General features: G+C 49.7%; 1 protein-coding gene across 1 annotated transcript in view; it reads right to left on the bottom strand.

Moving 5' to 3' along the window:
• The window catches only part of ATP9B (ATPase phospholipid transporting 9B (putative)), a 259,712-nt gene that overhangs the window by 148,586 nt on the left and 86,845 nt on the right, over positions 1 to 24,281 (bottom strand). The window contains 2 exon segments of the mRNA XM_062201824.1: positions 6,195 to 6,275; positions 22,038 to 22,132. Of these exon segments, the coding sequence (XP_062057808.1) occupies positions 6,195 to 6,275; positions 22,038 to 22,132 (176 nt within the window).

Below are 24,281 nucleotides of genomic sequence, written 5' to 3'. Positions count from 1 at the left end.
TTTATAAGAAAGTTGTTGATAAATTTTATAACCGAGTTCCATTTCCTAGTTATGAAACTAGTTATTTAACATGTCTTGTTCTCCCTTTTCCATAAATGCACAAAGATGAAGATTTTGCATCTTAAATAATCCAGACCTACAGACTGACTTATTTAAGAAAAAAAAAACGAAACTGTAACAAGCCATCAAATGAAGGCAACAAAAGGCTATTCATTTGAATTTCAGTCGTTAAGAACTTCAGTAACTCCTACATGGTAAGTGTGTGTTAAACTAAGAGCCTGAAGCAAGTCTCTCCCCCGTTCCAGTAACCAAATCCACACCGCCAGGCCGAGTGTCTGCACCCCGCAGCTCAGGTCAGTGCAGGGGCCGCTGCTGCTCCCAGGGTTGCATCGGGAGCAGGGGCACCACGCCTCCCCGAGATTCCTTGTACACTGGGGCCTGGGAGGTCACTGTGCACCCTCCTCCCCATCTCGCTTCTGATGCGGGAGGCTCCCCTCTGTGGAAACAGCGCAGCCGTGCCCTAGGTTAAGGCGCCACCTTCTCCCTCTGTGGCAAGACTCGGGCTCAGGATCGGCCCGGCATGGCCACCATAGGAGGGAACCCTTGCTTCAGCCTGAAACAGCCAGTGCCTGGCACTCAAAAGTAGAAGCTTGCTCCTCCTCAGGGGATGCTCACCCACTCTGAAGTACAGGAAAAGGAAAAATAAGACATGCAGACAGGCACAAAAGTAAAACTACAAGATGAGCTTGGGTTTCTGGCTTTTTTTGAGCTGGGAAAAGACAAATGAAAGGACCAGCCATGGAAGGCTGCCCCCTGTGTGTGTGTAGTACCCTACCCTGGGAGGGGCTGCGAGAGCTCCTCACAGACCTCAACCCACACTGGGCCGGTGCCAGTCCCAGTTACGCCTGCACCCCTCGCCCAAGCCTCACAGCGGGCCCACATATGAAAAAGGGAAGCATAAGCAATACAGGGCACCGGGCTTCCTGACCCCTGACGAGCAAGGTCGAGGGGAGGCTGCACTGCACCGGACCCCTGAAGAGCAAGGCTGAGGAGGCGGCTGCCCACACCAGAGCTACCCACCCAACAGACCGTGAGGCTGTCATTCAAATCCCGAGTGAAGGCGGCTGCTCGTGTGGTGCTCCCGCCTGCCAGTACCACTGTCACAGCACAGGCACTGCAGCTGAGAAGTCCAGGATCAAGGGGCAAACCAGCTGAGGGTCCAAACATGGCAGAAAGCATTACAGGACGGGAACTCAGGAGAGGGGAAAAGCGGTGAGGACCAAAGTCACCCTGTTATCAGGAACCCACTCTCATAAGGACAGACCCCTGCCGGTCCGTGTGCCGCCTCCCGATACTGCAGTCTCAGGATCAAGTTCCCACACATGGACCCCAGGGGACAGTCACACCCCAGCAGCAAGGGAACTACATGTGGCCAGTGCCCAGCAGTTCCCACGCCCACTGAGGAACACAGCAGGGCTCGCCAGAGCACCCTCCACTCAGAGGAGATGCGGAGTGCACACAGTCTGGGGCTCCCAGAGACTGAGCCGTCCTGCTCCTCACGAGGATGACAGGGTCAGAAAGCTGGCCGAGACCCAGGCGACTGTGCCCGTCGTGCGGTGTGCAAGGTCACAATGCGCACACCCAGCCCTCGTACCACCCAAGCCCGAATTGTTCAGAAAAACACATTCCGGCCGGCGCCGCAGCTCAATAGGCTAATCTTCCGCCTGTGGTGCCGGCACACTGGGTTCTAGTCCCAGTTGGGGCGCCGGATTCTGTCCCGGTTGCCCCTCTTCCAGGCCAGCTCTCTGCTGTGGCCAGGGAGTGCAGTGGAGGATGGCCCAAGTCCTTGGGCCCTGCACCTGCATGGGAGACCAGAAGCACCTGGCTCTAGGAGAAACATCTGGCTCCCGGCTTCGGATCAGCGCGGTGTGCCGGCCGCAGCGGCCATTGGAGGGTGAACCAACGGTAAAGGAAGATCTTTCTGTTTGTCTCTCTCTCACAGTCCACTCTGCCTGCTTACACCAAAAAAAAAAAAAAAAAAAAAAAAACACATTCCAGGAAGCTCCAGAAAGCCAAATTGGCATTTACCTGTGCTGAGCAGCAGGGAAAGGAAGTGGCAGGTGCAGCCCCTCCCTCTGACTCCACCCCCAGGGCTCCCTGCTGCAGCCCCTCCCTCTGACTCCACCCCCAGGGCTCCCTGCTGCAGCCCCTCCCTCTGACTCCACCCCCAGGGCTCCCTGCTGCAGCCCCTCCCTCTGACTCCACCCCCAGGGCTCCCTGCTGCAGCCCCTCCCTCTGACTCCACCCCCCCCAGGTTTCCCTGGGGCAGTCCCTGCTAACTCCACCCCCCAGGGCTCTTGCTACAGTACCACTGCCACAGCACTGTCACCTCCTGTCTCCTTCACAGACGATGGTTACGGCAGTACTGAACCTATGCAGTTTATTTGCTTGACGTTATTCCCTGAACAGACTATTTATCCAGAATTTGCTTTGTTAGGCATTATAAGCAATCTAGAGACGAATGATCCCATCACGCAGGTATAAGCAAACAGGACGCCGTCTCACAGGCCTGGAGCGTGTGCAGACTCTGCTCTCTTCAGGCACTGGAACCAGGCCCCACACGCAACAAGGGGCGGCTGCACAGTAAGGGGCTCCCCTCCCTCTCCTGCCAAGACAAGCACAGTGATGGCAATGGCTTCCCAGGTTTATCTCAGCACTTCTAAAACTTCCCAGGAAATGGCATGATCACCATCACCTTCAAGAAAAGCCTCACACAAGTCGACTCGTTCATGGAGTTGAGGTGGTCACAGGGGTGCGTATGTGAGAGAATAACTGGGTCATCACACGCTGAGGGACCACCACTGGGGACACAGTGCCGAAGACCGTGGGGAGGACGCCTTGGAAGACTCAGCCCTGGCCCTAGAAAGCCAGCGGCACAGCTGACAGCCTTCCAAAAACAACCAACCGCGGGGCCGGCACTGTGGCGTAGTGGGTGGAGCCACCATCTGCAATGACAGCATCCACTATGGGTGCTCCACCTCTGATCCAGCTTCCTGCCCGTGGCCTGGGAAAGCAGAAGATGGCACACGTGTGGGCCCCGGCACCCACATGGGAGACCCAGAAGAAGCTCCTGACTCTGGCCTGGCCCAAACCAGCTGTTGTGGCCAGAGATGGAAGATCTCAATCTCTCTCTCTCCTCCTCTCCATACTCTCTCAGATAATAAATATTTAGGAAAAAAAAAAAAATAGACCTTCAACAACCACTCCAGATACAGTATGAAAAAGGCTTTAGAGACAACATGCTCAAATATCTTTATGAGATAATAGCTAGCTTCAGTAATAAATAAATGCAGTTTCAGTAAAGTTAAAAATAGAGAGCAAAGGCGGCCGGTGCCGTGGCTTAATAGGCTAATCCTCCGCCTTGCGGCGCCGGCACACCGGGTTCTAGTCCAGGTTGGGGCGCCGGATTCTATCCTGGTTGCCCCTCTTCCAGGCCTGCTCTCTGCTATGGCCCGGGAAGGCAGTGGAGGATGGCCCAAGTCCTTGGGCCCTGCACCCACATGGAAGACCAGGAGAAGCACCTGGCTCCTAGCTTCGGATCAGTGAGATGCGCCAGCCGCAGCGGCCATTGGAGGGTGAACCAACTGCAAAAAGGAAGACCTTTCTCTCTGTCTCTATCCATTCTGCCTGTCCAAAAAAAAAAAAAAAAAAAGAGAGAGCAAAGAAAGGCAGAAAAGAGTGGAAGCAGGAAAAGCAGACGGAAGCTCTAGGAACAGATGCCACCTGTTACAGCAGGGAAGGCTTCCCACGCCAGAAGAACCACCTCGATGCTATCCTGTGGTAGGAGCAGGCAGGACTCAAACGTGCAGGCCTTTCTTTTACTGATTTTATGGCATCGTTGTCAAGAACGCTGTGCTATTTTCATATGGAAATCGATGGCTTTCTCAGTAAACACGTGTACAATGCATGTTTTCTGATGTCCCATTCACATTGAGAAACAAAGGTCAACGAAAGTTGAAAGAAAGAAACAATTTCCTGACTGCTGCTCAGATCCACCTGCACCTCCATCAGATCCACCCGCACCTCCATCAGCAGATCCACCCGCACCTCCAGCAGATCCACCCGCACCTTCGTTGGCTTGTCTGCCTACCTGACCAAATCCAACCAACAGATTTTAAAGTCTCCTACTAACAACTCTCTCATTTCCACAGTATCTCAGTCTCATTCTAAATTCTACCGAGATTCTGTTCTGTTAAATACCAAGGTTGTAACTCGTGTTTTCTCTTTGCCTTTTCTTGTTGTATCTCTGCCTTCTTATATTCTAGCCTTTCTGAGATAATTAATTTTAGATACAATGGAAGACTAAGTGAAAACATTTCTTAAATATAGAAACAACTGTGTGTGATGCAGCTTTCACGGCACAAGCTGATCAGCTTAAACTGAGGGTCGGTTCATGTCCCGGCTGCTCTACTTCCAATCCAGCTCCCTAATGGCCTGAGAAGGCAGTGGACGAGGCCCAAGTGCTTAGACCCCTGTGCCAAGTGGAGACTCAGCAGAAGCTCCTGGCTCCAGCCTGGTCATTGTGGCCCTTGGGGAGTGAACCAGCTGATGGAAGACCTCTCTCTAACTCTACCTTTCAAATAAATAAATCTTTTTTTAAAAAAGTTCATTTTGGTTCCTAGTAAGGTCTACACATATTACTGCCAGCACCAGGGTCTCCTGGCCTGCCCCCACCTTCTTTCCGCTCCTACCACTGAACTCATCAGATGTGGACCAAGGCTCTGACTCTACCCTGAACCAAGCCAAAACAGCCAGTGAGCTGCTTCTGTTGCTTCTTGGACATTTCAGGCACTGCCTTCGATGCCGTCTCCTACCTCTGTCAACTCTTTGACTAGATGACCACCTGCACTGCTGGCCAGGAAACCTCCCTGGAAGCCCCATCTTGTCTGCTGGCCAAGCACAGCCGGCCTGAACTCTGTGTTTGAAACCATTCTCTGTTGACCTGCAGAAGCAGCTTCCGTGGAGGCCGAGGGCTTCTTCCCTTGCAGTGCTCGAGAACATGGCCTTGCTCTCTTCTTGCTCCTGGTGCTCAGCATGAGCGTCTGCTGCCAACCGACTTCCTCCCAACAGCGAGGGAGTCGGCCCTCAAGTGCCAGGCTGAGTCTCAGATGCCTGGCCTCTGATGTGCTTCCTGCTGACGTTGTCCACAAAGGCAGTGGACAATGGCCCAAGTGCATGGGTGCCTGCCACCCATGGGAAGACCAAGTGGAGCCCCTGGCTCCTGGCTTTGACATGGCCCAACCTCAGCTATTTACAGCATCTGCAGAGTGAACCACCAGAGGGAAGATCTGTTTCTCCGTATCGTTCTGCCTTTCAGATAAATACAGCTTTAAAAAGAAAGATTCTGGGGCCAATGCTGTAGTGTAACAGGTTAAGCCGTGGCCTGTAGTGCCAGCACCCCATATGGGTGTCAGTTCCAGTCCCAGCAGCTCTACTTCAAATCCAGCTCTCTGCTAATGTCCCTGGAAAAGCAGTGCAGATGAGCTGAGTTCTTGGGTCCTTGCACCCATGAGGGAGATATGGGTGAAGCTCCTAGCTCTCCTGCTTCGGCTGGCCCAGCCCCAGCCCCAGCCCCAGCCCCAGCCCCAGGTGTCACGCGCATTTGGGGAGTGAAGCAGTAGATGGAAGATGGATCTCTCTCTGTCTCCCTCTCATTATACCTTTCAAATGAAATAAATAAATCTCTAAAAATTAAAAAAAAAATTAACCAGCTTCGGTTTGAGTTTGTTATTGATTGAATTACTCTAACTGCCTCCGCGTGCAGGCATGGGAAACAGGCGCTCGGCCCGAAGCTGCCTTCTGCGATGCCTGCACCCCATTGGGGTGCCTGGGTTCAAGCCCTGGCTCTGATTCCAGCTTCCTACTAGTGTGCACCTGGAAGGCAGGAGGTGGTGATGGTACGTGGGTCCCTGATGCCCACAGGGGAGATCTGACTGAGCTCCTGGCTCCGGCCTGGCCCAGCCCTGGTGGCTGCAGGTATTTAAGGAGTGAATCGGCAGATGGGATATCACTTTTTCTCTTTTCTGTTCTCTACCTTGTGAGTAAAATAAAAATAAATTAATAAAAAAAGGTTCAGTAATTTAAACTTATACATACAGCAAATGTGTTATCAGCGAACAACAGCTGTGACTTACCCTGGTAAACGTCCCTTCAAAGCTGTGAATGTCCAGTTGTGGCTTCTGGGCATAAACGTAAGCACTGATAGAAAAAAGGTCCTGCAACACAGAACGCTGGAGTTAATCACAACCTCACCACACGTTACATTTCCAGTTGCGAATTAATGATAATTAATATTTCTCAGCCGGCGCCGCGGCTCACAAGGCTAATCCTCCGCCTTGCGGCGCCGGCACACCAGGTTCTAGTCCCGGTTGGGGCGCCGGATTCTATACCAGCTGCCCCTCTTCCAGGCCAGCTCTCTGCTGTGGCCCGGGAAGGCAGTGGAGGATGGCCCAAGTGCTTGGGCCCTGCACCCCATGGGAGACCAGGAGAAGCACCTGGCTCCGGATCAGCGAGATGCGCCGGCCGCAGCGGCCATTGGCGGGTGAACCAACGGCAAAAAGGAAGACCTTTCTCTCTGTCTCTCTCTCTCACTGTCCACAAAAATATTTCTCATACCAATATAACATTTACCAAAAGTGACCCCTGATTTTCTTAGATTTTGTGAGCCAGCACTCTGAATTAGGCCAGAAGATAACTAAAGAAAGCGTTTTTAAGTTCAGCAGAGTGTGGCGCCTTCTCCTGTTTCTGGCAGCGCCTTGCACCAACCACTGGGGAGGTGTTTTGCAAGCGCCTGTCACCGGGCTTCCCCATGGTTCCCACTCTGGAGGTGCAACCCAGACAGACTAGGCTGCAGTTATACGCACACCAAGTGTTCAGTGACCTGACTCAGGAGCGGTCTTGTCTGCCAGAGGCTGTCTCAGTCTTGGCTTGTGTTGGCCACACTGAGAGCACAGACAGACTGACACACACGGCTCAGCGACCAGGGTGGCTGTTGCGTCAGAACCCTGAGCAGCCAGGAACCAGAACACACCGTAGACACAGAGCTTTTTCTCTGCGGGGCCAGGCACCTGAAACTGAGCTATCTGTCATCAGTCACAGTGCCCAGCGTCCTAACCGTGGCCCTGGCCAAAGCTGCCAGCTCAGAAGTCACATCGCAGGGATGGGAGCCCCACATGTCCCAGGGGAGTCTCAGTGCTGTGAATGGGGTGTGTGGCCACCCAGAGCAGCTGCAGTCAGCAGCAGCAGTGGCCAAACTTCCACCTTCACTTCCCAGAGAGGCAGCCCGAGGGCCCGGTGCTAGGACCCAGAAAGCAGAAGGTCTGTCCCAGGACAAACCATTAGGATGAAACGGGTGGAAATTATATAGGAATTTTGAAAATTCAGAATTTCTTCTTGAGTGATTCTTAAACATGATGTGTCAGTTCTGGTTAAGGTGTATAAAAAATGTTTTCCTTTAAAAAAGAAAAAAAAATATCTTTTGTAATTCCTGCGTACAAAATCCTTCCAGATGAAAGAAACATCTGGGGGAAAGAAGGGGACGTGAAGACACACGACTGCCCAGCAGAACAGCAGATTCTGTAACACAAGAAGAAACGGAACCCGACACTTGGTCACAGACGCGGGCGTGTGGGGTTAAGCTACAGTGTGGGATGCCCACGTTCCATACTGGGGCCTGGGATGGAGCTCTACCTCTGCTTCCGATTCAGCTCCCTGCTACTGTGCCTGCGCTACCCATGGGAGAGACCTGGACGGAGTCCCTGGCTCCTGGCTTCAGCCCAACCAAGCCCAAGCCCTGGCTGTTGGGGGTACTTGAGGAGTGAGTGACTCAGTATACAGGAGACTCATCTATCCACGTCACTTTACCTTTCCAATAATTTTTTTTTTTAAACTTTGGGGTTGGCACTGTGGCGCAGTGGGTTAACACCCTGGCATCCCATATGGGTGCCGGTTCTAGTCCTGGCTGCTCTTCTTCCAATCCAGCTCTCTGCTATGGCCTGGGAAAGCAGTAGAAGATGGCCCAAGTCCTTGGGCCCCTGCACCCGTGTGAGAGACCCGGAAGAAGCTCCTGGCTTTGGATCAGCACAGCTCCGGCCGTTGTGGCCACCTGGGGAGTGAACCAGCGGATGGAAGACCTCTCTCTCTGCCTCTCCTCTCTCTGTGTAACTCTGACTTTCAAAAAATAAATAAATCTTTAAAAATTTTTTTTTGCTACAGGGCAGTTTGAAGAAGGGAGCCTAAATGTTTTTTATCCCTCAGAACTGTTCTGGAAGCATCTCTCTTGCTGAAAGGAAAGTCCCCTTGCTGCCACTATGAGCACATCCAACTCAGATGGGCAGCAGGCTCTCTGTGGTCACACATCACAGCACCAGTCTCTAAGATGAGCCCTCTGGTGCACGGGCCTTGCTTTACCTTCCAGTCAGGCACTCCTGAGACCAGCACTACAGGTTGGTCTCGCTCAGTGCCGTGAGGTCCCAAAAGCAACAATACCACTCACAACTCTGCTGCACAGACACACAGGCCAGCGTGACAGGCCATGCAGAAACAACTTCCCACGGCAGATCCAGGGCCCTGGCCTTCAGAAGGGCCTGCACACAAGGTGGCCCTTGAGGAGGCTCGGTAATGGGGGTTCAGGAGGGCTCCCAGCCTTCCGACAGAAGGCAGGCTCCCTGTGCTACAGCTGTGTACAGCAATGTGGTTCATCCTCAACACTGCTTTCCTCCTGGGATCTGAAATCTTGGTTGGTGCTTTTGTGAGCAGCCCCTAACAACGCTCCTAAGGGATAAAGCTCTAAGTAGTCCCCCAGCAGGAGGAGAAAATCTCACCCCTGGGTCTTGACCTGATGCTGGCCTCTGTGACTCCACTGGAGAGCTGCCCTGGACACTGGAGCTGGCCTCCTCTGGACTCCACACCCAGCCCTTCTGCTGTAATACATCAGAGCCCAGAGGAGAGGTACTCTGAGACCTGCACGTCCTACAGGTCCTACAGGTCCTCACATCTGGAGCGGGCTTGACCACAGCCTCAGAGGCTTGCCACTTTCAGGGCCATGGTTCCCTTCCTGTGTGGACGCATGTGAGAATGTGCCAGTGTGACTGCCGCGCTTCAGAAGGAAATCACAGATACCAGACATGAAGAAGCAGAGGTCCAAGGTTAGGGTAGCGTCAGGAGCAGGAACATGAGAGTGGAACTGCACTCTCTGAAGGACGGCGCCCAGGCAAGGGCCTTCCCCTTTGGAGTATAATCTCTGTCTGAGCATAAAGCACTCCCGATTCGGGCGGATTTCAAGCAGCACAGCTCGGCCACATCAACAGTTTCCATCCAAGTAACAACCTCTTACAACAAAATCAAACACACAAAAAGCCAACATTCTTCAAAAAACCTAACAGAATCCAGTATCCATGTGTCATTAATAAAGTTGAAGATAAAATCCAAATTTAAGTTCCTGCTGCTCCACTTCCAATCCAGCTCCCTACTAAGGTGCCTGTGAGGGCAGCGAATGATGACCCAGGTGTTGGGTCCCTACGACCCACGTGAGAACCTGGTTTCAACCTGGCCCAGACTTGGCTGTTGTAACCACCTGGAGAGTGAAACAGCAGGTGAAAAGCTGTCTCTGTCTCCGTTTCGGTTTTGCTCTTTCTTGCTCTCTCCTTCCTCAGTACCCCTCCATCCTCTATGTCGTTCAGTCTTTCAATCAATCAATCAATCAATCAAACAAGTTCCAAAGTCTAGAAATAAATTCAATGAAACCAGTCATGAGAGGATCAGAGATCCAAGGTAAGGGATGAGAATGTCAAAGTGGCTTCATGACACCCTGAAGACTGAAATTCTCAAATATATGCTCTGAAAAAATGAACAAGAAATCACAGCAGAGAAGGAGAAAGTACGCTTGAAAAAAAAAACCAAAAGAATCACATGCAAATTGTAGACTTGCAAAAAGCTGAGTAGTGAAATGAATTGTGCAGATGGATCCAACAGCAGAGTGCAGAGAGCAGAGTGGAGGTGGTGAACTGAAGACAGGTGCGGGGGGGGGGGGGTGCAAGAGCACAGGAATAACGATCTCTAGATGGACATGGGGGCAGAGCCAGGGAGGGACTCTCAAGACACCCAGCAGGCTCATAATTGGGCTTCAAAGGGGGGGAGAGTAGGAAAGGAGAGTTCTCTGGGGTTGGTGCGGTGGCCTGGCAGGGAGGCCAATGCCTACGATGCCAGCATCTCAAATGGGCATTGTTGGTTCAAGTCTCCATGGCTCCACTACAGATCCAACTCCCTGCTATGGCCTGGGAAAGGAACAGAAGATGGCCCAAGTGCTTGGGCCCCTGCACCCATGTGGGAGACCTGGATGGAGCTCCGGGCTCCTGGTGTTAACGTGGCCCCGCCCCAGCAGCCATTTGGGCAGTTAACCAGATGGAAGATCTCTTTCTCTGCTTCCTTCTCTTTCTGTAATTCTTCCTGCAGGCAGGAAGGCAGGCTACCTGAAGAAATAGTGACCGGAAATATGCCAGCTCTGTAGACAGCCAAAAATGCACACACTCGGGCAGCTCAGAAAAACCTCAGACAGAGTAAGACTTTGAAAACTCCAAAAATACCTGGAGAAAAATTACATGCTACATACAGAAGAGCAACTATCAAAATACCACTAACTTATCATGAAAAGAAGCAGGAAACAGTAAAATAAACATTTTTAAAAAAGATTTATTTATCAACTTGAAAGTCAGAGCCACACAGAGAAGGAGAGGCAGGAAGAGGGAGACAGAGAGAGAGAGAGAGGGAGAGAGAGGCAGAGAGAGAGCGAGAGAGCGAGAGAGAGGTGTTCCGTCCACTGGCTCATTCCCCAGATGGCTGCAATGGCCAGAGCTGTGCCGATCCCAAGCCAGGAGCCAGGAGCCTCCCCGGGCTCTCCCACATGGGCACAGGGGCCCAAGGACCTGGGCCATCCTCCACTACCCTCTCAGGCCACAGCAGAGAGCTGGATCAGAAGTGGAGCAGCTGGGACTCGAACTGGTGCCCACATGGGATACCGGCACCGAAGGCGGCGGCCCCACCTGCTATGCCACAGCGCTAGCCCCAGAATAAACATTTAAAGGGTTACAGGGGCAGAGAAAACTTGGCCATAAAGAAGTCAATGTTGAGCAAAAATACCCTCGAGAGCACAGGTGAGACAAGCGTTCTCAGATAAAGGAAAATGAGGTCTCGCGTCCAGCAGACACGCATGACGCAGACGCTCAGGGAAAGTGCTGGGCGTAGGGAGAAGCTGCTCCAATCTTCAAGAAGAAAATGAGGGGAGCAGAAATGGGTAAATATCAGGAGGAATTAAAATTCTATTTTTCCTCTGATTTCTTTAAAATGCAGATGAACCTGTTTGCAGCACTTTATAACACAGACAAATCCAGGATATATTTAGAAGTATAGCACATAGGAGACGTAGGACACAGTAGATCTATCCAATGACAAGGTTCTTACACTGTCTGTGAAGTGATGCAATTTTAACTTTTCACAAAACACTTAAAATTGAAAGCAAATTATAATCCGTGGCAACTACAGAAAAAGGAAGAGCTAAAAAGTCAATAGCTAAATTAAAACAGAATTCCAAAAATATTCAATTAAGCCAAAGTTGAACTAAGAGCTAGCTGAAGGAAGACTTGAGGAACGGAAGTGGGCTCCAAGTTAGGGAATGACAGGAAGTGACCAGGTGGAAGAGAACGGTTAGGGAAGGGGACTGAAGAGCTATCCAGGTCTCTGGAAAGCTTGGATGGACTGGACCCATCAGAGGCTTTGGAAGAATTTAAGTGGAAAGCAGTCATAGTAGAGATGGTGGGAAATGGAAAGTCTTTCCATGGCTACAATCTCTCCAGCGTAAGTGTCAAGTGTCCGGAACACATAAATGTATCCAGAGCTCAACTTCCTGAAGAGCTGGCCTGGAGTAAATGTCACCAAAACGGAAACCCCGCGGGAACTGCCCGGAGAGCCACATATTCTCAGGGCAAGCAGACCCAGCAGCTTCAGTGCAGCCCGCTCAGTAGGCAACGTAGGAGGCAGGGCAATGGAGGGCCTGCTGGGGCGCAGGCCACCTGCCGCCCCGGCTCCCCGCCAATGAACACGTCTAAGCTGCAGACGGGCAGGGGGCTTCCCACCGGAAGAACACCTTCTTCAACACGTGCCACAGCTGGCCACATCCACATGACCAACTAGGGAAGACGGAGTGGACGGGCTTGGGGGGAGGCCACACCTGGCCACAGCACTCACTGTGTCCTCCTCCTCTGCTGCTGGAGGCAGAGCAGCCACTGGGCCACACTGAAGATGACATGTCAGTCTGGGACATCCACCTCTGGCTGACGAGTGGAGAAAAACTCTGCTTGACGTGGGCTGTATCAATCAAGTTTCAGTAAAGAGGATCACTCTAGTCTTTATTCGACTCCATTTTATTTGAAATGCGCGCACACACACACATACACACAATCTTCGATCTACTGGTTTTTCCCAAATGCCCACAACAGCCAGGGCTCGGCCAACCTGAAGCCAGGAGCTAGGAACATAATTTGGGTTTCCTGCTCTTCCCAGTGTGCACATTAGCAGGAAGTTGGATTGAAAGAGAGTAGCCATGGCCAGCGCTGAGGCGTAGTGGGTAAAGCCGCTGCCTGCGGTGCCAGCATCCCACATGGGCGCCAGTTCAAGTCCCAGCTGCTCCACTTCTGATCCAGCTCTCTGCTATGGCCTGGGAAAGCAGTAGAAGATGGCACAAGTCCTTGGGCTCCTGTACCCGTGTGGGAGACCCAGAAGAAGCTCCTGGCTCCTGGCTTTGGATCGGCACAGTTTCGGCCATTGCAGCCAATTGGGGAGTGAACCAGCAGATGGAAGACCTCTCTCTGTGTAACTTTGACTTTCAAATAAATACATAAATCTTTAAAAAAGAGAGTAGCCATGATTCAAACCAGGCACTCCAGTACGCAATGCTGGTAGCCCAGGGGTGACTCAACTGCTACGCCACGCACTTCCTCCCATTCTAGTCTTTGACAGTGAAGAGAAAAAACATATAGAACATGATGCTTCCAACATCAGAGGAAGGGACGAGGTGCAGGGCTGAGTCCCCCCAGATTACTGTCGTCCACGGAAGACACTGATGCAAGTTGGAGCTCAAGACGCCGGCGGAGCTGTCCCATGGGTGCAGAGACCACTGTTGATGAGATTCTCACTCAAGCCTCCACAAAGACCCTGCTGGTGGGCAGGAAACTCCCCTCCCCCTGCTCCACCACCTGCCAGAGGACCTGTGCTTAAGAAAGCTAAGCCACGCCCCCGAGAACCAGCTGGGAGAATGCTGGGAGGGCAGAGAGCACACTGGCCCCCTCCCTGGCACTGGTGCTGCTCAGACTGGGGAGGAGGCCACAATCACGGATTTCCAAGTTAATTAAGTCAGGCTCATTTACACCAGTAGAAATATGTTTGAGACTTACGAAAATATTGTTAGCATGTTTAGTAAGGAGCCAAAGGGACCCCAAGGACAAGGCACGTTTGAGAATCACCTAGCGAGCAAACACTTCACTGCCACAGTGATTTTCAAAGCAAGAAAGTTTCACCTAGCAGGCTGCCTTTTGACACATGCAAATGAAGAAAAGCCAGCAAGCCCTCAGGTCTGCAGGCACAGGGGCACTGAGAGGGAAACGTTTCATCTAGCATATTAGACATCAAATGCCAGAATAATGGCACAATAATGAGAATGTCATTCGGAGCTTTTCACGATAATTTAGAAATCATTCTGAAGTTTTCAATAACGCAGGAAAGCTTGTGCTATTAGGTCAAGGGCAACATTTGTTTGCATTACTTAAAGGTCATTAAAATACACCCTTAATCATAACATGTGGTTCATTACCAATAAAATGGCCTTTCGTTCAATAAAACTAATTAAATGTAAATGGTATTGTTTACTGCTATATGGATCTTTTGAAATAAATCAGCAAGTCATGATTTATTGAAAATTACTGTGGCCTCCTGGTTGTTAATAAATTTGCTTGATCACAAAAGACAGAAACCCATTTCCTAAATGTCCACATGCACTCGCCAGCAGCAAAGCAGCAAGAAGACAACTCTTCCTTCTCTGACCACCACGTGCCGAGAGTTGTGCCCTCACGGCTTCAGGATGCCTTCTGGTGGCACAAGGCCACAGCTGAATGGAACACACTGTGACGTGACACACAGCGCTGGACACAGAACACGCTCCGCATCTATCACATCAAGACACAGAAGGAAAGGAGGGACAACTACACAACTTCAGGCACATGGCTGAAACAGGACAAACTGAACAGTAAAATTAGTTTCCTGTCTATGGAAAAAAGATCAATAGCAAATAAACAAAATGATACAAAGTCACAAATTTGAATTGAGTAATGAATCAGAAATACATTTAAATTTCCTTTTTTTCTAGGATACACTGCTTTTTGATTTTATGCTCATATAAAAATTAAAATGCTAAATAAATATATTGGATTACAATGTCAGAGTAGGGAGAGAGCTTACCACTCTAGTCTAGGAAAAGATAGTTTAAAAAAGTGGAGAGAGTGCAGTCCCAGGGAAGAGTTAGGGGGTAAATGGCAGAGGAAAGTCCATGCAGGTTGGAGGGACACAGCAGACCTACGTGGAGGGTGTGGACACGCACAAATCAGGATCCCAGCAGCTGAGAGCCTCCGTACCAGCTTAGGAGAGTGAGGGGAGACCAGACTGCAGCAGCCCAAGCCACTGGCGGTAAAGCTGCAGTAAACGCCTGGAGGAAATCTGCCTTGGAGCCCTGTGGGGGATACTGTACCTGCCAAACTAGAGGAGAAAGGGGGGACGGGACGTTTCTCTCTCTCTGATCACCCTGCAACGGTATCCTGTAACAAGCCAAGAGCGTGGGAGCCATTGCTGACATACGAACATCTGCACCAGCTGCTTGTGTCCATGCTCAGCAACCAGCCAGGCAGACTCCCGAGTCTGGCAGGGAGGACAGACAGGGGGCTGGGTGCTTGTGACTGTGGGAGGCTTGTGTGCTGGAACTGTGAAAATGCTGAGACTGTCAGAACACTGAGGCTGTGTGGGAAGGCTCAGGCTGTGGCTAGGATTTCGGACAGTCACTGTGAAGACTAGACAAGCTCAGGGCCCCCTGACTTCCTGGTGAGAGACACTGCTGGGGAATGACAGCATGGAGTCCCTCAGAAATCTGAATATAGACCTACCATACGACCCAGCCATCCCGCTCCTGGGAATCTACCCAAGGGAAACAAAATCAGTATATGAAAGAGTAATCTGCACCCCCATGTTTACAGCAACTCAACTCACAATAGCTAGGACATGGAACCAACCCAAATACCCATCAACTGAAAACTGGATAAAGAAATTATGGGATATGTACATTATGGAATACTACACAGTGGTTTAAAAAATGAAATCCGGTGATTTACAACAAAATACATGAATCTGGAAAATATTATACTTAGTGAAATAAGCCATTCCCAAAGGGACAAATACCACATGTTCTCCCTGACCTGTGATAACAGAGCACCTAAAAGGTAATCTGTAGAAGTGAAATGGACTTTGAGAAGCAATGACTTAAACAGCCCTTGTCTTGACTGTCAAGGAACAGTATTTATATATATATATATATAAATATATATATATATAGTCTATTTGCTGAATTATTAACATAGAGCCAAACATATGTATATAAAGTCAATTGAAAATAGATCTCAGCAAAAAAAAATAATAATAAGAGTGGGAAGGTGGGAAAGAGGTAGGAGTATGGTTGGGAGGGCAGGCATGGCTGGAAGAATCACCATGTCCCTAAAGTTGTAAATATGAAGTGTATGAAGCCTGTAACTGTGAAGCTGTATGGTTCTGCATACAATCCTATGGACTTACTTCTAAGGGTACAATTTAAAAACTTGCCATAGGACCCCAAATCCCCTTAAGCTGGGTTGTGAAAATACCATCTTAAAGTGACCATATGGCTAGAATTAAAGGTCTGGTAATAGTAATAGATAGAATAAAAAATGATTGAATGCACTAACATGGAAGCAGTCCACACAGCGGACTCATAGAATGACAATCACTTTAAGTAGCATTCTGACCTAAGAATCAGACCTTAAGGCATTCTGGTCTGGCTGAAAAGCCTACAAGAAAATTTCAGATATGGAAAGCCAAGACACTGTGGCAAAAAATGTCCTACATGAAGGACTTTGGTGGGTGAGACACCAGTGGAAAAAAGTGGTCATCAAAGAAGGATATATTTTTGTCTGAAGGGAGGAGAGAACTTCCACTTTGCTTATGGCCTTGTCTAAACACTGAGGAAATTTGTGGATTCAAAGGGCTTCCATAGCTTAAGTAGCTCATGCCAAGTGCCTCTGATGATCATTGACATCATACATAAGAGGGTTAACTGTTTTAATTAACAACCAAAATCATTGTGCACTAACTTTCCACGCAGGACCTCTGTCCTCAAAGAGTTGTACTATAATTATGTCTAAGTGTCTAAGTGATTGCAAAAGATGTAGCATTCTTGAGTGCTTCCTTAAAGTTAATTAAGATTCTAAAAAAAAAAAAAAAAAAAAGATGAAGTGAAATTAACTTCAAGATGCGATGACTTTGAATAGCCCTTGTCTCGACTGTTGAGCAATAGTTTTTTGTTTTGTTTTGTTTTCCATGCAAATTGTTGGACTCTTCACTTAGTATAGAGTTGGTCTTCTGTGTATAAAGTTAATTAAAATAGATCTTAATGGAAAATCGGATGAGAATGGGAGAGGGAGGAGAAGGAGAGGTGTGAGAGTGGATGGGAGGGTGGGTATGCTGGGAAGAATCACTATTTTCCTAAAGTAGTACTTATAAATGCAAATAAATAAATAAATCTTATAAAAATTAAAATGCTTAGGGCCGGCGCTGTGGCGCAGCGGGTTAACACCCTGGTCTGAAGTGCCAGCATCCCATGTTGGCCCAAGTCCTTGGGATCCTGCAACCACATGGGAGACCCAGAAGAAGCTCCTGGCTTCGGATTGGCGCAGCTCCAACTGTTGCAGCCATCTGGGGAGTGAACCAGCGGATGGAAACCTCTCTCTCTGTCTCTACCTCTCTCTGTAACTCTTTCAAATAAATAAAATTAAAATGCTTTCATTAAGCATAGTTATTTTACTCAAATGGTTAATCCTATTTCATAACAAAGTGTACCAGCCAGTGATGGGAGTCGTGGTGTGTTGCACTGGATTCACTTGCCAGCAGCCATCTTGGCATGGCCTTCTCATTCCACCACAGTAGTGCAGCGGGTTAGGTTGCACTTATGACACTGGCATCCCAATGCCCACAGGAGTGCTAATTTGAGCCCCAGCTGCTCCACTTTCAATCCAGCTCTCTGCTAATGCACCTGGGAAAGTAGAAGAAGACAGTTCAAGTACTTGGGCCCCTGTCACCTATGTGGGGGATCTGGATAGAGTTCCTGGCTCCTACCTTTGGGTTGGCCTTGTACTGGCTGCTGTGGCCATTTGTGGAGTGAACCAATAGATGGAAGACCTTCCACTCTGTCTCCATCAGTCGGTCTTTCAAATAAATAATTAAATCTTTAACAAAACCCAGGTGGTGAAGGGTGAATCTGTCCAGCATAAAACAGAAATAACAACAATCTTAGGCCAACTATTTAAAAAATACAAGAGGCAAAAAGATCTCCCACTCCTTTTATGAGGCGAACACATCCTTGGGTATCACACCAAGACACAAACAAAAGCCATACCCATAACACCTTTCATGGACATCAGCCTAAAACATCCTTAATGGAACAACAGCAAACTCAATTCTGAAGATGACATGAAAACATGGGGCTCATCCCGAGAACATGAGGTTGGTGTAACACTGCATCAGTCCCCATAGCATGTCACACACTCAGAGATACGGGGGGAAACAACAGGGTCCTCTCAGTGCGTGTAGAAAACATCTGAAAACCCATTCCCCAGGCATGACCAACGCACTCCTCGATGCAGTGCCAGAAAAGCCTTCCTCAACTTGTGCAGGGGACTGTGAAAGGCCACCACTGCTGGCCTACAGGAACACCGAGTGCTTCCCTGACCTGCAAACCAGAGAGTGTCACTTCCATTCCAACTGCGTCAGAGGCATCAGCCAGTGCAGCCCTGCAGGGGAGAGACACAGACAGGGACCACGCAAACTGGAGCTGTGTTCTCAGCTCACGACATTATCACGGGGATCCTACCTGGCAGCCACCAAGACGCCATGAGCAAACCTTTCAGCCCAGAGGTCATGCAGGTGGCAGATGAGCACACAAAACAGCATTCAGCATTAGAGACATTACAGAAACTCAAATTAAAGCCACAACTGTCAGAATGACTAAAATAAACAATGGCAACAGTGAATGTCGGCCAGGATAGAGAGCATGAAGCACTTTTTCACGGCTCAGGGATTGTTTCACAGCTCTGCCATCCTGGAAAAGTGCCCTGTGGTTCAGCAGCTGCCGCCTGTACCCGCCCCACATGCCCCAGGTTGGCGAGCGCTGCACCAGGCTCACAACACCACGATCTGGGAGCTGCCCGTTATCCCTATTGTGAGCACAAGTGAGGCCACTGTCAACAAGGAGTCAACACCACGCCCGATTCTCCATGTCCTGCTTCGGTTGATCCGGGAGAACCTGCCTTTCTTCACTTGCCAGCCACTCAAATGTTATAGCAACACAGAGCATAGAAGCCATATGCAGCATCCTACAGAATGTTAATGAACAGTCAGAAGACATGGAGACATAACAGACCAAGAAAACAAACTGGCTGGGACGCTACGTGCTACGTGCCTTGATGAGAAACCCCGCTCCACAACGGCAGTCTACACGGTGAAGAAAAAAACCACTGCCAGCCAGGGACTGGAGGAGACCGCATGGTGTACAGGGCAGACCGCACGGTGTACAGGGCAGACCGCATGGCGTACAGGGCAGACCGCATGGCGCACAGGGCAGACCGCATGGCGCACAGGGCAGACCGCATGGTGTACAGAGCAGACCGCATGGTGTACAGAGCAGAAGCGGAAGAAAGAACAAGGAAGGAAAAGCTGCAAACACACACAGGCTTGCAAGGTCAGGTTCTACGGACTTGGAAGACACCACGGTCATGCACGTGGCACCTCAAGCCGGCGAACTCCCATACATAGGGGAAGTGAATGGTGAGCCGCAGGGCAGGAGTCCCGCCTCTGCCTGACCGTGTGGTGGGGACCGCAACCCCACCAACAGTCAGAGGACAGCAAAGCCGACCAGCAAAGCTCACTGCTCCTCTAACTGAGGGCATGTCCTTTTCTTTTTTTTTTTTTTTTAAAGATATATTTATTTATTTGAAAGTCAGAGTTACAAAGAGAAGAGAGGCAGAGAGAAAGAGAGGGGTCTTCCATCCGCTGGTTCACTCCCCAGTTGGCCACAATGGCCGGAGCTGCGCCGCTCCAAAGCCAGGAGCCAGGAGCTTCCTCTGGGTCTCCTACATGGGTACAGGGGTCCAAGGACTTGGGCCATCTTCTACTGCTTTCCCAGGCCATAGCAGAGAGCTGGACTGGAAGTAGAGCAGCCAGGTCTCGAACCAATGCCCACATGGGATGCCAGCACTTCAGGGCAGGGGGTTAACGTGATGAGCCACAGCGCCAGCCCCAACAGGGGGTATGTTCTTCAGTATCTATACCAAATATTTTGCATGACAATGGTTAATAATCATACATTGCTTGTGATAAAATGTATGTCACAACTCCTCCCTGAAACTGTGACGTCCAGTTACCAAACAATGCCACTTCTGAGAAGCTGTGCGAAGGAAGACATTGTGCTACATCCTCTGTCGACCAAGGAGAACCTGCTTGCTGACCCCCCATAAAAAGGGGCTGGAGGGGGCTGATGGCCTCAGAGGAGTCACTCTCTAGCTCAGGTTAGAAAACGGTGACATGTGGTCCAAAGCCTGTACTCATTTTGCACAATCTGAGAGGCAAGTATTTTTTTTTTTTTTTTGACAGGCAGAGTTAGACAGTGAGAGAGAGAGAGAGAGAGACAGAGAGAAAGGTCTTCCTTTTCCGTTGGTTCACTCCCCAAATGGCCACCACAGCCGGCGCTGAGCCGATCCGAAGCCAGGAGCCAGGTGCTTCCTCCTGGTCTCCCATGCGGGTGCAGGGCCCAAGCACTTGGGCCATCCTCCACTGCCCTCTTGGGCCACAGCAGACAGCTGGACTGGAAGAGGAGCAACCAGGACTAGAACCCAGAGTGCTGGCGCTGCAGGTGGAGGATTAGCCTAGTGAGCCATGGCGCCGGCCAGAGCTTTACATTTTTAAAGGGTTCCAAAAACCAGGAGGAAGAGGACACTGACTCCATGACAGCACCCACATGGCCCATGCTGCATGTGAGGATGAACACATGGACAAGTAAGGACCAAAGCCTCATCAGTCTCCAAGGGGCTTTAGAAAAGGTGCACACTGGGCCGGCGCTGTGGTGAAGTGGATAAGCCGCCGCCAAGCGCCAGTTCTAGTCCCAGCTGCTCCACTTCCAATCCAGCTCTCTGCTGTGGCCTGGGAAAGCAGTAGAAGATGGCCCAAGTCCTTGGGCCCCTGCACCCACGTGGGAGACCCGGAGGAGGCTCCTGGCTCCTGGCTTCAGATAAGCGCAGCTCTGGCCGTTGCGGCCAACTGGGGAGTGAACCAGAGGATGGAAGAGCCCGCCCGCCCGCCCGCCCGCCCTCTCTCTCTCTCTCTCTCTCTCTCTCTCTCTCTACCTCTCCTTCTCTGTGTAACTCTTTCAAATAAATAAATAAATGTTCTTAAAAAAAAAAAAAAAAAGGTACACATTGGGCCGGCCGCTCCACTTCCAATCCAGCTCTCTGTTAAGGCCTGGGAAAGCAGAAGATGGCCCCAGTCCTTGGGTCCCTGCATGCACATGAGAGACCTGGAAGAAGCTCCTGGCTCCTGGCTTTAGATTGGCATAGCTGGCTGTTATGGCCATTTGGGGAGTGAACCAGTGGATGGAAGACCTCCCCCAACCCCTCTCTCTGCCTCTGCCTCTCTGTAACTCTGCCTTTCAAATAAATAAGTAAATCTTAAAAAAAAAAAATAGAAAAGTACATACAACACATAAAAGAATGAATTAGACCTATAGATATATAAGCATCGATGAAATGCATGAATAATCAAAATATGTCTGAGCCTTACACATGAACAAGGAAGCTCCTGCTATGACGGGAGTTAATCGCCTGCTGTATGCAATACAGGGAGCCATATCTACCCAATTCAACCAAACTAAAGAGAGTAACTTAGTCTAGAGAACCAATTTCCCTTCCCTTGACCAACAACTGCTTGGATCCAAGTGCCTAATCACAGTGTTTCTTTTCTCTCCATTAAATATGCAAGACAAAGCTCTCATATTCAGAGCAGTACTCTGTATGAACTAACACAAATTAACACCAAATGGCTTCAACTATGGCTTTAAAAAAAAAAAATACATGTACCAGTTGAGGGGATTCTAGACACTGGGGAGAGATTCTAGAGCGCCCTGTAAGTTCAGAAACCGTCAGCCTCTCCTTCCTCCCCAGCTCAGAGGCTTGGTGACACGTTCCATCCTATCCTGCCCAAGAGAAGGCAGTGAACGTCCCAGGCCAGGCTGAGCCAGTGTCGATTCTACAGCCTCCACGGTGACATCCCATCTCAGTCACCAGATCTCCACCCAAAATTCTCCATTTTAAACGTTACTCATCAGCGGGAGAGAGGGTGGAGGGAGAGGAAGGGAAGGAAAGAAACCCAAGTATCAAGCCAACAGGAACATTCAGAGCTACCTACCACAGGCTGTGTACTCAAACACCTTGGAAATGACTTTGGCTCAATCTCTAACGATGCTTCACTAGGAGTCAAGAAATCACAAAGCAAATTCTCCAGGTATTACTGGCGGGCACAAACTGAGCTGTGCGCACTGCCTAGGAGCCACCACTGACGGGGCAGATGGCTACCAGAGAGCTGCTCACCCCCAGCGCAGGCAGCCGTTGCGTGCAGCTCACTGCCACCTTCAGCTTCCAGTCGGTCTCGCCATCCAGTTGATCAGTTCGAATAAAGCACGAACCTTGGGGGCGGAAAGGAAAAGAAGTCGTCACCATTTTGCTCTTCCTGAGCCACAGGCACCACCAAAGCACAAGCAGGACACAGTGAGACACAGAAGGAAACCCTAGAAGTCTTTGTTTTAGATGATATTAGTCACAGAACAATTAGCTGAAAAGAAAAGGTCATGTGATTTTTAAGTTGTTCACTTATTTCTTATTTGGTGTTCTTGTCTATTAAAATTTAATATCAACTCATAGTTTATTTTAGAATGACTAAATAGGCAATTTTTACCTCTATGTTGGTAAAGTTAAAATAGTATACACATAAAAATATCCATGAGCATAGGATATTAGCTTGCTAATTATGTATTAGACTTACCACTACACACCACACATTCAAGATCAAAAGTTCAGCCCCAGGTAAGTGTTACTGAATACTCACACCCCTATCAAATTTAAAACAGGTAAAAATGTTGAATTATAAGATTCCATCTACCCTGTGACCATACTGTCTCACCCTGCTTCTCAGCGCCCATCTGAAAGACAACAGCAAAGCACACGGGGACATGGTGCCAGACCACTCACGGCAGCACTAAAGAACTAGTGAGGAAAACACGGCACAGGCAGCAGCTTTCTAAAAAGGAAGTCGAGAAAAACTAGAATGATCCCAGTACATTACAATGGAAAAATCTCTAGGACATACTGTTCAAAGGAGAAACTAAGGTGAGCAGTATCATGTGTAGGATAATACCTGACCATTAGCAACAAGGGAGGGGTGGAGAACGCACGTGTGTGCAACTGCATATCTCTGGGTCTCTGTGTGTGCGTGTTCATCTGTGTATGGGTGTGCACCTGTACTGGTGTACATACACCTGTATGTGTGCATCCATGTGTTCGTCTGTATGGGTGTGTACGTGTACTGGTGTACGTATACCTGTATGTGTGCATCCATGTGTTCGTCTGTGTATGGGTGTGTACGTGTACTGGTGTACGGACACCTGTATGTATATGCATGTATGTGTACTGGTGTACGTACACCTGTACGTGTGTGCATCCACGTGTTCATCTGTGTATGGGTGTGTACGTGTACTGGTGTACGGACACCTGTATGTGTGCATCCGCGTGTTCGTCTGTATGGGTGTGTATGTGTACTGGTGTACGGACACCTGTATGTGTGTGCATCTGCGTGTTCGTCTGTGTATGGGTGTGTACGTGTACTGGTGTACGTACACCTGTATGTATGTGCATGTACGTGTACTGGTATACGTATACCTGTACGTGTGTGCATCCACGTGTTCATCTGTGTATGGGTGTGTACGTGTACTGGTGTACGGACACCTGTATGTGTGTGCATCTGCGTGTTCGTCTGTGTATGGGTGTGTACGTGTACTGGTGTACATACACCTGTATGTATGTGCATGTACGTGTACTGGTATACGTATACCTGTACGTGTGTGCATCCACGTGTTCATCTGTGTATGGGTGTGTACGTGTACTGGTGTACGTACACCTGTATGTATGTGCATGTACGTGTACTGGTATACGTATACCTGTACGTGTGTGCATCCGCGTGTTCATCTGTGTATGGGTGTGTACGTGTACTGGTGTACGGACACCTGTATGTGTGTGCATCTGCGTGTTCGTCTGTGTATGGGTGTGTACGTGTACTGGTGTATGGACACCTGTATGTGTGTGCATCTGCGTGTTCGTCTGTGTATGGGTGTGTATGTGTACTGGTGTACGTACACCTGTATGTATGTGCATGTACGTGTACTGGTGTACGTACACCTGTATGTATGTGCATCCATGTGTTCGTCTGTGTATGGGTGTGTACGTGTACTGGTGTATGTACACCTGTATGTATGTGCATCCGCGTGTTCGTCTGTGTATGGGTGTGTACGTGTACTGGTGTATGTACACCTGTATGTGTGCATCCGCGTGTTCGTCTGTGTATGGGTGTGTACGTGTACTGGTGTATGTACACCTGTATGTGTGCATCCGCGTGTTCTTCTGTGTATGGGTGTGTACGCGTACTGGTGTACGTACACCTGTGTGTGTGTGCATCCGTGTGTTTGTACTGTGTTTCTGCATGTACATGTGTTTCCACGGGTACATATCTATGTGTGGGTGTGTGCATCTGGGTGCATGTGTACAGATCTATGCACGTGCATA

This window comes from Lepus europaeus, chromosome 9 (genome assembly GCF_033115175.1).
Source record: "Lepus europaeus isolate LE1 chromosome 9, mLepTim1.pri, whole genome shotgun sequence".
In the NCBI taxonomy this organism is placed as follows: domain Eukaryota; kingdom Metazoa; phylum Chordata; class Mammalia; order Lagomorpha; family Leporidae; genus Lepus; species Lepus europaeus.
Note: the sequence above shows the minus strand (reverse complement) of the source record. Positions and strands in the feature narration are given on the sequence as shown.